Source organism: Andrographis paniculata, unplaced genomic scaffold (assembly GCF_009805555.1).
Source record: "Andrographis paniculata isolate CXL003 unplaced genomic scaffold, ASM980555v1 Contig82END, whole genome shotgun sequence".
NCBI classification, from domain to species: Eukaryota; Viridiplantae; Streptophyta; class Magnoliopsida; order Lamiales; family Acanthaceae; genus Andrographis; species Andrographis paniculata.
Window position 1 is genome coordinate 1,830,326 of NW_026137620.1, and position 16,329 is coordinate 1,846,654.

At 24.6% G+C, this 16,329-nt stretch overlaps 1 protein-coding gene across 1 annotated transcript; it reads left to right on the forward strand.

Moving 5' to 3' along the window:
- The first annotated feature begins 10,255 nt into the window (after positions 1 to 10,255).
- LOC127241395 (probable small nuclear ribonucleoprotein F) lies at positions 10,256 to 13,506 on the forward strand. Its single transcript, XM_051260420.1, has 5 exons — positions 10,256 to 10,390; positions 11,980 to 12,067; positions 12,171 to 12,208; positions 12,357 to 12,421; positions 13,311 to 13,506. The coding sequence occupies exons 1-5, from the start codon at positions 10,385 to 10,387 to the stop codon at positions 13,372 to 13,374; spliced, it is 261 nt and encodes an 86-aa protein (XP_051116377.1). The 5' UTR covers positions 10,256 to 10,384; the 3' UTR covers positions 13,375 to 13,506.
- Positions 13,507 to 16,329: the final 2,823 nt, after the last annotated feature.

Consider the following 16,329-nt stretch of genomic DNA (forward strand, 5'->3'; position numbering starts at 1 on the left):
AAATAATTGAGATCGGAAAAGGTGAGTATGAGAAATTATATATAATACAGAAATGTGTGAAGAATTCGACGAAGAAGAAGGGTCGGCTTCTGAATAGGGGAATTGCACCACAATTGAACTGAGAATATGGGAGGGTACATTTGTAATTACACAATTGAGTTAGAGTTCGTTCGCCGCATCCGACGGCTATGGGGAGCTTTAAGTTCTTCGATCTGCTATAATACGTAACACCTTCAAAAATATTTCAGTATAATCTTTACAAATAATAACAAACATATAGGGCTGTTTACACAAGACACTTTCACTCATTTGACACTATTTATTTTTTAAAAAATATCACATCAAATATATTTTTTTCCTTCACAGCATTATGCGTCGGAAGTTTGAACTCATGACTTCATGGTCACAAATCCAACTCCACCAAGTCATTTTTTACGAGACTACTTATTTTTATTAATGAATTAGGATTGTGCTTGATTTAGAATTTTATATTTTTATTCTAAAGATTACAATGATTTATGTTTATATTTTAAATTTTATATTATATATAAGTATGTTAAATATATTTCATTATATCTTATCAATATTATTTTAGTTTAAAATTTTATTTTTATACATTTTGTTAATGTTATAGCTCAATTTTTATAAATTTTAAAGATTAAATAAATAATAAATATTTTTTTTATACTATTATTCATAGATATAATTATTAAAAATTATAAAAAAAATACACTGGTGTGTTTGATTTTTATTTTGAACCAAAATAACAATTGTCAATCTATTCAATTTTTGACAAAAATATTTTTCTGTTTATTTAGTATCAGATTTGTTTTAATTAAAATATAAGAAATTGTGATATAATATAAAATAATAATATTTTGAATCAAATGTTGACTTTTGTGAGCGAATATAATACATATTATATATATTGAACAGGTGAAGTTGAAAACATCAATGGTTTAAACTCATAATTTTATAGTAACAAGTTCACCAAATCATCTCTCAAGGCAACTCCAACCCATTAGGAATGTGCCAAAATTACCGAATTTTTGTTTACCAACCGAATTCGATAATTTGGTAATTCGGACGATATTTGAATGTGAATTCAATATTTTCGAAATTTTAGAGATTTGTGGGATTCTTATTTTATTTAAATAATTTGTATGTACATACATATAAAGATGTAATTTGTATTTTAGTCATTACTCTCACTTACCTAATACTCTGCGTTCGACAAGACAAGTCACAAGTTTACTTTTCACACCACCAGGTCATCCCTTACGGGACATCTTGTTTATATATATATATATATATGCTTGTGTATGTGTCTATGGAGGGTGAACACACATTAATAATAACTTGTGGTATCTCCTGTAGCGCATTGACAAATTTTGATTTATTTTATTTTTATTGTGTATTTTATTTTATTTTATTTATCTTATCTTATATTTTTAATAATTTTAAATTCAGTGCGTATTTTCGAATAGCGGCGGTGGATTCTTCCATCGTAATATATATATATATATATAATCTTACACAACTTTTTTTAAAATATCAAAAGCCTTATGGACCTAGCATACAATATGTGGTATTCTTATTATTTATGTTAAGGATTAGTTGGTTGATTGATTTGTTATTCTCTCAGTGACATGCACAACGTCTCTAGAATTGCATTGATTAGGATAAAAAATTGAGAAAATTATATAATACTCTATTATGTTTTAGTAAAAATATACAAAATGTCATGTGTTTTATTTATTGCGTAAAATTCTTTTGTGTTAATGTAAAATTTGCACGAACATTCTCCTTGTCCATGATATTTGATTCTAAATAAAGACCTAAATTATGCAAATTCTATACAAATAAAAAATGCAAAATATCTTAAATAATTTTTTTAAATAAAATAAATAATTAATTAATTGATTAATCCTTCATTTTATGATTTTTTGAAACAAAATTGTTATCTGATTGTTATAAAATCTATAACCATAAATGATTGATCAATTATTTATTTATTTATATTATTCAAAAAAAATATTTAAGATATTTTACGTTTTTTATATGTATAAAATTTGCGTAGTTTAGGTATTTATTTAGAACCAAATATCAATTTTGAACAAGGAGGTGTTTCATGCAAACTTTACATTAACGCAAGAGGGTTTCATGCAATAAATAAAACATATGGTATTTTGTGCATTTTTAGTAAAACACGAAGGGGTGTTATATAATTTACCCTAAAAAATTTGGATCACACTTATTGAACATTTACTTATGAAAATGGTTACATCTTTGATGTTTATTTTTCAGATTTTTTAAGTCTGGCCTATTTATATAATACACTTTCACTCATTTGACACTATTTATTTTAAAAAATATCATATTAAATATATTTTTTCTCTCACAAAATATCAAATCAAATACTAACTTTTTTTTTTTTTTTTTTCAAACTTCCAAAATTTCAAACAAACCCCAATTGGTCCATCTTTATGTTGTTGTGTTAATTGCTCATGATTATAGCGGAGTTGTAGCAGTGTTAATTGATTTGCTTATGATCATAGTGGTATTTTGATTTATGATTACTAAAAACATTGTTGGTTTGTTTGATGATAGTTGTATTTTGGTTTATGATCCCTAAAATTATTGCAATTTTTTTTTTTAATGTAAATAGTTTTTAAGACTGACATTATTTGTTTATGTTGTGTTGTTATAATTGTGTAGTTGTGTTAATTAGTTTGCTTATGTTGACAGTGATATGGTTTATTTCATTTTAAATTACCGCATATAAAATATTATTTGTATAAAAACTTTAGCACAAAAAGGAAATTATTAGTAATATAATTATTAGGTTAATATCCAGCAATTTATTATTATTATTATTATTATTATTATCTTGTTTTGTTATACTAAAGAAAAAAATTAGGCCAAGAGATTAGAACATAGTAATCATTAATTATATATATATATATATATTCATTTTAATAAATTAAAGCTTGAACACATCAGAATCAGTTAATGAGTCGAGACTTTTTATATATAAAAAGAAAAAAAGGAAATACTTTGGTGGTAGGAATATAAATTATTTATTTATTTCACAAAATACTAGCATTTGCAATTTCTATTTTTATAGTGTTGTTGAGATTATACTTTTGAAATTCATCATCATACAGGGCATGGTTAAGGTCCTCAATTGAAAACTTCAACACCAGTGCTGAATTTTCAACTCAGCACATGCTATATGTATAATTAGCACGTATTATTATTATTATTATTATTATTATTATTATTATTATTATTATTATATATAGTACATATTGTATATAATAAATGTATATGCTATTCTTTATTATAATAAGTGTGGTGTATAAGAGTATGTCATGTGCTAAAATTAACTGTTGTGTGTTGTATAAGATTATAATATGTGTTGTTAATTCAAATGTTGTACTGTGTGCTGTCAGATAACATACGATATGCTATTGAGACTATATCATATGTTCTTTGTTCATGTGATGTATTTGTATTGTATTAACCTATACAGTGTGTTGTATGTAGTAATATTATATGTTGTCAAACAACACACCATGGCACCCTCAATTATATATATACACTAGTTTGAACTTGTATAATACACGAATTGTTAGATATATTATTAATAATTTTATTATTTATAATATAGTATATGTTAATACATATATATAAAAAAATATAATTTGTATATATATATATATTGTTCTTTTATAATATAGGAACCAAAAGCTATTACTTTTTTCGTATGTTTTCGGTACATTCATATATAAGTCAAATCCCACACTGCAAATTGTATCACCAAAAGATACTTTTCTTGTTTTAGTTTTACTATTTTTTTAACAAAAAAAAATTCAAAAATATCATATCAAATACATATTTTTGTATTTATTATACGTATTACACTAAATTTTAATTTTACATTCAAAAGATCATATCAATACGTATTTATATTACATCAAACAACTATTTCAATTCCAATTTTTACGATTTAAAATAAAAAATACAAAACAAAAACCCCACAAATAAAATATTCCTGTTGTAATATTATTATAAGGATTAGCCAATAAATTTATTAATTACTTCTACCGTTAACCATTAATTTATATATTGTATAATATACTATATATAATATATATATAGTAAGTGAGTAGTAATTAATATATATGTGTTGTGTGTATTTAGTATGTAAATATAATATATTAGTCAATGTATGTATATATAAATTTTATGTATGTATGATATTATTGAAGGTTGACGAGAGGGAAATAGAGAGAATGAGGGGTGTGAATTTCATTTTATTCAGCTTATGTTTATATATGCGAAAATCTTGATGTGAAGGAATGAAAAACATACATATTCACTACATAGCACCTTCGTGTGTGCTACGTGTACAACAATTCCAGAATTTTTTAATTCTTTTTTGGTAATTATCGTAAATTATCACAATATTATTAAAATAATTATTTTATTACTTCATTTGTCTAACTTATTGTGTCCATATTGTCGTTTTTGTACATTCCACATCTCATATCATTTTTTTAAAAAAAAATTATACATTTTAATCACATTATAATTTTTTTTTGAAATTTAATTAGTGTAATTAGTTACATTAATCTTAAATTAAAATTAAAAAACACTCGAGGAGGTTTGTTTCATATCAAATAAATCATTTGATTATTTTGTATTTTTTTTTATAGAATTTTATTAGTAAGTTTTGTATAATTTCACAGATGACGAAACAAGTTAAGGCTCTATCTCGATGGGTTATGCATATTCATAATCCTCACATCCATTTTAGTGAAGACACTGGTCCTTCTCAGCTGTCGATGCAAGCTTCGAGCCATATGAAAAATTTACCACTTTTAGATGAGAATGATCCTATTGGATTTATTCCAACATATGAACGAGATAATGGGGAAGAGGATGATGATGATGATGAGACAACAAATGGCTCTATGTCGCAGTAGGAGTGATGGTTTTTACTTGCACTTATTACAAATTTAATTAATTTCTATTGTTTTACTTTTTAAATTTATTACCATGACGATTTATAGTTTTATTTTGGTGTGTGGTAGGATAATTTCAGATAGTAGTTTTATTTATGATATTCATTTGCATTCATATTGGTGAAAATATCGTGGAGAATAAAGTATTCAAATTAATCAACTTATTTTGGTATTATATTGCGAACAATATTATTTCATGTGTTGCTACAATTATTTTAAAATAAAATATAGTACACGATTTCAAATATTATTATAGTTGTTCGAGACAACATATCGTCTCAAAAAATACAACAATTGTTTGAGATAAAATATAGCCGACTTTGAGGAAAAGTATATCTCGATAATTGTCATTGCATTTTGTGATAGTATTTAGTGGCGAAATTTCGGAGACACCATATTGTCTCCGAATATCATAGCGGTTCAAGACAAATCATCGTCTCGGATGTTGTCACGGTTGATGAAGACAATTTAAGGTCGCAAAAATTGTCATGAGCGTTAGAGACAAAATGTAGTCTCGAATGGTGTCATAGTTGTTTGTGACAAAATATATTCTCGAGTGATGTCATGGTTGTTCACGACAAAATATAGCCTCGAATGGTGTCATGGTTGTTCACGATAAAATATAGTCTCAGATGTTGTCATGATTGTTCGAGACAAAATTTAGTCTCGACGGAGTTTGCGGGAATTCTCGAGATATTTTATTGTCACGACAATCTCTCAGTGAATGTGACGAGACAATATATCTCGTCATTTTGTGACTTTCAATATTGTCACGAGCAAACGGCCACGGAAACGGTGTCGAGACAATTGCCGAGATTACTCAATTAATTGTCTTGTATTCATAAACACGCCGAGACATTTTTTGAGACAATTTTCTATTTTTCTGGTAGTAACATTCTACTAATTATAATTCTCCTAAATTATGAAGTTTAATTTGCTGAGTACATTATTTTACATGTCCGGGAAGTATTAATTATGAAATTCATCATTATTATTATTATTATTATGAAAAAATTATTGTTCTTTTCAACCAAAGTTTTCTAATACATTTTTTTTAAAAAAATTAATATATTCATGTATTTATTATTTTTATACTATTACTTACATAATTTTATATCTTTCATAAAAAAAATCAAAACACAAATCAAACACACCAAATTGTGTCAGTAAAAATGCACAAAATACCACGTATATGTATTTTGTTTATTGCGTAAAATTCTCTTGTGTTAATTGAAAGTTTGTACAAAACACTTCAAGAAACATCAGCTTTGGACAATGAGAATATTTTGTACAAATTTTAATTCAAAAAATAAAAATAAAATCACTTAATAAATTAAATACAAAATACTTTGTGCATTATCATTAAAATAACACCATTATTATTATTAAAATACTCTACAAGTGTGTTTGTTTGAAGGATTTTGGTGGATTTTCACTATTCATCAAATTTTTTCCCCCCAAAAACATCAAATCAAACACATATTTTTCATTTTTTATATTATACTAAAAATCAATTTTACATTCAAAACATCACATCAAACCCTATTTATATCACATCATACAACTATTCAAATTCAAAATTTTTACTATTCAAATCCCAACTCAAAATCCAAACCCCCAAACAATCACACCCGTATAAGCAAAATAAAACAAATAATAATACTCTACATACCGTTCCTTCTTTCTTTTCTGTACGTATAAAAATGTATAATACAACACAGCAAAATGTCATTTCTACTCAATCAAATTTTATTGCAATTTACATTTTATCTCACTTTAAAATCTATGTGTTTATTTCAATCAAATTATAGATTATCAAATGTGTGTTAACTCAATCAAAATTAAATATATGGAGCGGCGGATCTTGAAAAAAAATAAAATAAAATAAAATCACCGGTGTTATAATATATAAATTTTAAAAAAATTATAAAAATTAATTTATTAAAAAAATAATATTATTTTTTATATTTATATTATTAATATATAAATTAATTATTTTAAATAGATTGAATTTTAATTATTTGGATATTGATGACATTTTAAATTTTAAATAGTTAATCTATTTTTTTTTTTGGATAATAATATAATTTTGAATTTTAAATAAAAACTATAATTATTTTTAATAATTGTAATCATTAAATTATAAATTGTTTTTTTTGAAAAAAAATTATTGGTGACACAGGTAACCACTCTAGCATGTATGTAGATACGTAGCTGACTATAAGCTCTCTAACATTGTCGAAGTAGGGTGGTCAGGAATGACTTCAAGCATACACAAATTTTTTAAGAAAAAATGTAATAATGAAAAAATAAAAACTAATTATAAAAGATGAAAATAAGAGTTTGAATTTTTGTTGTCCACGAAGAATAATTATAATTTTTAAAATGGTACGCGAAGACTAGACCAAAATGCCGGAAAAAGGAAAAGAAAAAAAAAAAGTTTTGGTGAAATACAAATTTAAAATCTTAAATTATTAATAAAAAAGTATTTTTATTTATTTAGTATCTTGATTTAAAATATTTGTTTTAATGTTTGTACAAATAATATACTCCCTCGGTTTAATTGTATGCTCATTTGAGGGTTTTAAAAAATATATATAAGAATATAAATTTTTACGGTAAAGAAAAGTGATATTTTTTTACTAAAAAAAAGAAACGATAATAAATTTGAATGACAACAAAAAAAAAAAGTGAGAATAAATTTAAATGACGGAAGGAGTATAAAAAATAATATTTTAAGTTGAATTAATATTGTATATTTGTAAAAATAGAAATAATATTATATACATTTATTGAGAACTATTTGAGTAAAATATTTTGCTGTGTGAATTAACAAATTTTTTATTTTTATCTATAAAATATTACAGTAAAATAAAATTAAAATTAAAATCTTAATTTAAAATTTAAATCGAACAAACACATTAATTTTGCATAAATTTTCTAATTTTAAAATCTTATAATATATATCTATAATTTTAAAATAATTGTATTTCTGAAAACATAAATATATGAATACATTGTAATAATTTTAAAGAGAAATAGATAGATAATTTAATTTGAAATTGACCATTTAAATGGATTTACTTTTAGTTTGTTTATTTTTGTCAAAATTTTTTGAACACATTTTTCCGATAAAATTAATATACTATAAATTTATTATTTTTTAATTATTTATACATATATTTCACATAAATTTTCTTTTTAAAAATCAAAATACAAAATAAGCACACCCTTTGTACTTTTTGTGTAGATATGTTTAATATACTATGGGTGTGTTTGTTTGAAGGATTTTGGTGGATTTTCACTATTTATTCAATTTTTTTCCCCCAAAAACATCAAATCAAACACCTATTTTTCATTTTTTATATTATACTAAAAATCAATTTTACATTCAAAACATCACATCAACACCTATTTATATCACATCATACAACTATTCAAATTCAAAATTTTTACTATTCAAATCTCAACTCAAAATCCAAACCCCCAAACAAACACACCCTATATATTATCTATGAGAAAACAATTCATATACTTTTGCTACATATTATCCATTTTTTTGTCCTATAAAATTTTAATAAATTTATTCATTTTAAATATATTTAACAAATATACATTAATTTAACTAAATTTTTAATATGACTAATTCAAAACCTTTTTATTTCCGTAATTTTCATCAATAAACAAATATTTTTTATTTATATTCAAAACTTCTCAATTTTTTTTTTATAAAAAACGGTTTTAAGTTAATTATAAATAAATAAATATATTTTTATTTATCTATATTATATAAAAAATTATTTTTTATAAAATGATATTCATATTATATATATTTTATTGAGACACTCATTCTATTCCATTTAATTTGTCAACTCTTTCTATTTCCATTAATCCCATATAAATTGTCTTTTTTTTAGAAATATAATTATATACTTTAGTCACATTTTAAAATTCACAATTATAATTTTTTATTTTAATTAAACTATTTAATCATCTTAATCTTAATTTATAATTATTTTTATTATATCATAAATATATTTACTAATAAATTTTTTAATTAATTATTAATTATATAATACCTAAAACTCTGGCAAACTAAAGTGAACAAATTAGATGAGACAAAAGAAATATAATGATAAAAATACTTTAAATACCCGCATCACTATTCATACAAAAGTAATAAAATAATATTGTCATTTTTATTAATAAATTAGTAATCTACGTTACTTTAAGTAACGTGTTTCTAACAAAATGAATCATCGTAACACGGGACGAAGAGAATATTATTTATACATACTTTATTTTAATTTAAAATTTATATTACTAATTTTATAGAATTTTAATTTTACTTTAATTTCATATTTATAAAAAATACGCAAATAATATAAATTACTCCCTCCGTCTCATTTCAATTGTTTCTTTTTTTCTGTTTTATTCGTTGACATGTTTTTTTTTATATATATAAAATTCAATCAATTTATACATATTTAACAAATATAAATCAATTTAATTATAATATAATATATCACTTAGGACTAACTCAAAACCCGCTTTATTTCTATCTATTCTCCAAACAAGTATTTTTATAACATTTAAAACTTCTTGTTTTTTATAAAATTAGTTTTTCTCTTAACTATAAATTAATAAATATATATTTTTATTTCTTTATATTATTTAAAAATTTATTTTTTGTAAATTTATATCTATATTGCATATATTTTATTGATATATAATATTTAAAATATTTAAAACATATTTTATATTTATTTTAATAATATATTAATATTATCAATAATATATTATTATTATAAAATATAATATAATAATATATAATAATTTAATATTATTAACTAGTTAAATTTCATTTGACCGAGTTTTAAGAAAAATATTTAAGAATAGAAATTTTTACTTTTTTGGTAAAAAAAATGGTATTTTTTTACTTAAAAAAGAAAACGAAAATAAATTTGGATAACAACAAAAAAGAAAAATAAAAATAGATTTGAAGGAGGGATTACTAATTTTTGCAATAGTGTTTAAAAATATTTAGAAGAGTGTTATTATTATTATTTTTTTTTATTAAAAACACAATTGGAGGTGTTTTTTTATTAAAATATTTTAAAATTTTAAGATATAATTATACTTTTAAAAAAAATATTATATTTTAACAAAATACTTTATTAAATATTATTTAAATACAAAATTTAAAATAAAATTTTCTAGCCAAACTCAAATAACATACCAAAAATTTTATCCCAATTACCCGCTTGCTTTCTCAACCCTAATTCGTCTGAACTGCAGAAGTACTGAAGCATCCGCCAGAGAAGATTTTCTTCCAAGAACCGTTGTAATTTGTAATGGCGGTTAGTCTCTCCAATTACTATTGAAATAAATTTGAATGTATTGCTTGCTATCTGTATTCAATGTCAGTTAAAATGGATTGTGAGAAGGAAATAATCCGAGCGTTGGATGTTTCGAAAGTGGGATTCTGTGCCGTTTTTTGTGTTGTATTCTCTCCATAGACAAACTGGGGAAAAGTGAGATACATGTTTTCTTCGATTTGTGTCTCTTGCAAGTATAAAAGATATGTAGCTTTAGAAATCTGAAGTGTGACTGAATATTTAGTTCTGTAGATTGATGGGTGAAGCTGAGCTGTGAATCTTGGCACAAATTTGATATTTCACCTTAAAAAAATTGACTCTGAAGTTCTGCTAAAGTAGTATTCTTGTGAATAAAATTCAATTGATAGCGATTATATGAGTTAGATTACATGCTTCCAATTATTGCCCTCTTAGTTGTTAATTTATTGAATGGCTTGTTTTGCAATCTGCACAATCTGTTAGATGATGCTCTCTTGTTGACAACCATAAATCCTAATGTTATCTGCTTGTGTCGTCGATGGGGCTGGGGAGATTGCATAACTAAAAGTCTTTTTGGCATGATTGATGTTTCATAGTAACTGGTTCTTGTGTTTATTCTGTTTATAACTTTCAATCAATGCGGCCATTGGATGCCGAAGGCTCAATTTGAAGCTAATAGATGTGTAGGTGAGTCCAAGGGTCGAATATAGCATGGTCTATATTTAAAATGGATGATCCGGATGTTGGATTTCTATTGTAATGCTCATGTTGTAGTTTTAAGTGCCTATGGGATGTGGGGAGTAAATTGTTGAAATATACCTTCCAGATTAAGTAGGGCATTTAGTTGTTAGGAGCAGACACCATTCTTCTAGCACACATGACCTATCGATAAATAAGATAAAAAACAGCATTGCATGGTAAAATATAGGAATGAGGAAGGTTTTAAACTCTGTTCATATTTTTTTAAGATATTTGAGTGCTGAATATATTGATGTCTGAAGGGAATAAACACAAAAAAATCAAATTACTAAGCAGGGTAGTAAAGCAAACATATTGGAAGGAAAGTTGAATGTAGATTCTGCACAAGTTTCTACCAAGTATGTCATATGCTGAGCAGTCAATTTGTCTACAGAATATCTCTTCGAAAGCCTTAGGAATGACTAAAAGCTTGAGGTGGTTTCACTACCATTTGGCTCGTCATGTGATAAAAGATTAATTATGTGTCTATGAATCGTCTACTTTTTTCGGAGGAAAAGAAAAAAGAGGTATTATGGCTTTCTGCTAGAAATGCCTAATAACATTATGTTCCCAGTTTGTTAGGTTACGGATGACGGGACCAAATTTCTCAAGACTTATATTTTTTTTTTTCGTCAATTTGCTTTAAGAAGGCTAATCACCATCGGATTTCTTATTTTAATTCTTTTTGCAATTCTGTTTGTGTTTTTTCAATTGGAAGAAACTTCAAAAAAGAAACTCCTTGGTAATGATGTATTCACATGAGATTTGATTGCACGGATGTAACTTCACTTTAAACTGTGCTTGTTTATTCTTCTTTAATGTTTCCCCGAAACCATTTTGTGCTATATCTGCAGACTGTACCAGTTAACCCGAAGCCTTTTTTGAACAATTTAACTGGCAAGCCTGTAATTGTAAAACTGAAATGGGGAATGGAATACAAAGGTATGTCCTGAAGTTCGCTTCTGAACATTCAGCCTACTTGTTGATATTTATTCGTTTATCTGGAGTATCATTGGTGTCTTCTTCTTTCTGACTTTTGCTACAGGTCTTCTTGTCTCCATGGACTCTTACATGAACTTGCAGGTACATTCTACGATAAACTACACAGGACTCTTGGTGTTGTTATTTAATATGTAATTTTTATATTATTCCGTGCACTGCATTCCAGTGGGGCAAAACATAGAGATTCGTCATTAGAGATAAATTTACAATTTTCAACATCTTTTGGCAGCTTGCAAATGCTGAAGAATATGTTGACGGGGAATGCACTGGAAGTCTCGGAGAGATCTTGATAAGGTATCAAAGGACAAATTGTTTTTGCTCGTTTTCTGACATTAGTTTTTCAAGTACCTCTACTAAGTATCCTCTAGCAATATAAGCATGCGCTTGTTGTAGTTTTTTGTGATTAGCTCAACGACAACTAAATTAAAGATATGAATCGGTTTTTTTTTTCCTTAATTGTTGATTTGGTCTATATTGGATATTATTACTCCCGACCTCATTGTGTACTTGGTTGAATTTTCCTTTATATAAATGGTTATTAGGATTTGGTATGTGATTATGACACCGTAGCTACTGCCAAACTTGAGTTAGGGCACTTAAATGATCGTAGGCTTTTTCTTGGATGCAAATGTAAATGCATAGACTATCAGGAGATTCGGGATACATTTTTTATGAAATCCGTTTGCTTTATTCAAGATGAGAAAACGATTGACTACGATATATGTTTGATGTCATGTGTTGCAAAGATATTAACAACACTACACATTTGATGTTTTGAATCTTATTTGTTTGACGATTGCCACGAGAAAACTATCCAAAATATTAATCCAGTGCAACTTGAAAAATTTGGTATTCAGTCATTGGTTAGACCTCATGTTATGCAAATATTCAATCGATATACTCTTTGGTCGAAAAATGCGACATACATGAGAGTTTTTGTTATGTCATCTTTTTAGATTCATGCAAATAAATTCAGTCATTTGTGGGCCGTTTAAACTACCTCACCGTGCATTCTTTTAGTTCACTTCATGTTAAATACGGAACTATTTGGACTTGTTCGCCGTCTTGAGGAAATCATACTCCTATTGCAACCTGTGATTGTGCTCGCCTGGCACATTCGATACATTTCTTGTCATTATTTGTTGTTCTCTTGATCAAAATAGTGATTATATATGTTTTGCAGGTGCAACAATGTCCTATATCTTCGTGGCGCTCCGGATGACGAGGAAATCGAAGAAGCAGAATGAGACTAGATTGTGCGACTCAGAGCATGGTATGATTTATGCCTATTGAATTGAACACTGTTGCCTAACTTCATTTTAAAACATGTTTACTTCGAAAATCCTTTACTCAAACCAAATTATTTTGTGCTCATATTATATCTGTTTTTGCCAGCTCTAATTGCGCACTATATTATAATAGTAATATCAAATCAATTATGACAAGTAAAGAAGATTAGGCCTAACTTTTTTTATTTTTAAGAGTAAAGACAGTAGCCTCCTAATACATGATTTTCCATCTAAATTTAGGGTTTTTTTTTTTTTTGGTCGGGCTTCATAAAATATATTCCTTCCCGTGTCATGTAATATGGGCTAGATAATAATGAAATTTAGGTAAAATATAATTAGTAAGTAATTAAAAAATATATAAGGAAAAATAATTATTATATAGTAAAAATAATTATAAATTATAACTAAATAGTTTAATTAACATTAAAAACAATTATAAATTGAAGTGTATAACTATTTTTCTAAAAAAATAAAGGACTAATTACGTGGACAGATAAAAATAAAAAATAAGGACAAATTATATGGGATGAAAGAAGTATAATATAACAATAAAGCATTTGTAGAGGCAATTTTCATGTGCTTTGCTTGTTTCTCTCATGCCAAAATTACACATTTATTCTCTTTTCAATATTCCTCTCTTATATTAATGGTTAATAAAAAAAAAAGGTTATTGTGTATTTTTATACATTTTTTTTTGATGGATTTTGACAAAATTTCACTGTTCATTCAAAATTCTTCCCAAAAATATTAAATTAAACATTTATTTTTTATTTTTTATATTATACTAAAAATCAATTTTACATTCAAAGTATCACATCATCACCTATTTATATCACATCATAATATTATTTTTTATATTACGAATAATATTATTTTTATAACAATATGAAAACATCTCAAATAAAAAATATGAACAAACACGCCTCAAATAATAGCAGTTAATTTCAGTAGATTAATAAGATTATTATTATTATTATAGAATATATTACTGGAGTAGAATATAAAAGATGAGATATTGTTTTGCAAAAATAGGGGTTTGTTTGTTTGTTTTTTTTTTTTAAAAAAACTTCTCTGCACATTCTTTAAAAAATATTATTATATTATAGATTTTTAAAATTTTACCATATCTAAATAATTTTTTAATTTTTACATCATTTTTTTCTTCCAATCAAAATACAAAACAAACACACCCTAAATGTGTTTGCTTGTGCGATTCTAAATTTTAGTTTTGATTTTGAAAAGAGAAAAAAATTAATTTTGGTCCAAATATAACTAAAATTTATCAATTTTGGTCCCAATATAAAAAATTCTTCAATTTTGGTCGTAATATAACTAAAATTTATCAATTTTGGCCCAAATATAAAAAATTCATCAATTTTAGTCCAAATATAAACAATTTTAATCAATTTTGGTCTCATTATAAACAATTTTAATCAATTTTGGTCCCACCGTTAAAAAACTAACGAAAATTGCTGACGTGGACACGACGGAGGTGACGTGACAGTTGACCTGGAAAGTACACGACCATATACAATTATACAAGGCCATGTTGTTACATAACCATGTATATTTCAGTGTATAATTATACATAGCAATATTGTTACACGACCATGTACAATTATACACGGCCATGTAGATTTCTATTTTAATTTAAAATTTTATTTTCTTGTTATATATATTTTTTAAAAAAAATTATTTTGAATTTAAAATAGTTGATATAGTTAAAATTGATAAAATTAATAGTAATTATAATATAATTAAAATTTATTAATTTTAATTCAAATATAAAAATTTATAAGATATATTCTTTTGAAAGGTTTTGTCTAAAATTTTATTTTTTATAAAAAAAATTTCTCTTAAGAATATCTAATTATACAACTATTTTTTAAAATTTTGTATATTATAGCAGTACTAAAAATTAATTTATTATTTCAATACAAATTGGATGTTTGTAAGAGAATCTTTTTGCTAATACTCGATAAATACTTATATTTGAATTAAAATTGTTATATTTTAATTACATTATGATTATTATTGATTTTTTTTTTTATTTTAACTATATCAACTATTCTAAATTAAAAAAAATATAAAAAATATAACAAAAAATTAAAATTTTAGACCAAAATAGAAAGGTACACAACCGGTAGAATTATACATGGCCGTGTAACAACATGGTCATGTATAATTATACATTGAAATATGCATGACTTTGTAACAATATGGCCGTGTACTTTCCAAGTCAACTGTTACTTCACCTCCGTCATGTCCACGTCAGCAATTTTCTTTAGTTTTTTTAACGATGAGACCAAAATTGATTAAAATTGTTTATAATGACACCAAAATTGATTGAAATTGTTTATATTGAGACTAAAATTGATGAATTTTTTTTTTTTTTTTTTAATATTAGGATCAAAATTTATCAATTTGATTATATTGGAACCAAAATTGATTTTTTCCCTTTTAAAAAATTATGAGTATTGATTTTTTAAAATGTATTTATTTATAAGATTTTGATTTTAATAATTATTTTGAATATAATCATTATATTTTATATTAAATATATTTCTCATAAAATTTGTTATATACAATAAAATAAATATTTTTAAAACAGGAGTATATAATAAAACATAATTAAGATTGAATAATAAATTAAAATATAGAGTGTGTGTTTTATTCCTCAAATTTCAAATTTTTAACATTTAAATTTTATAATTTTAAAAAATATATATACTTTTCTAATAAAATATTTTTATTATATAGTATTATTTTAATATCAAATATAAATTAAAAACATTTTCAAATCTAATTAAAAGATCCACATCTATAATTAACCGAGCGGCCCAAGCTATGCTCAAATAAAAACAATAAAGAAAAGGGAATGTCAAAAGACCATTTTACCCCTCCCCTCTGACT

What these genes read in the sequence shown, in the direction of transcription:
- LOC127241395 (XM_051260420.1), top strand. An exon ending in ATGGGGAATGGAATACAAAG is followed by an intron (nt 12,068 to 12,170) that starts GTATGTCCTGAA and finishes CTTTTGCTACAG; the next exon opens with GTCTTCTTGTCTCCATGGAC. An exon ending in CTCGGAGAGATCTTGATAAG is followed by an intron (nt 12,422 to 13,310) that starts GTATCAAAGGAC and finishes TATGTTTTGCAG; the next exon opens with GTGCAACAATGTCCTATATC.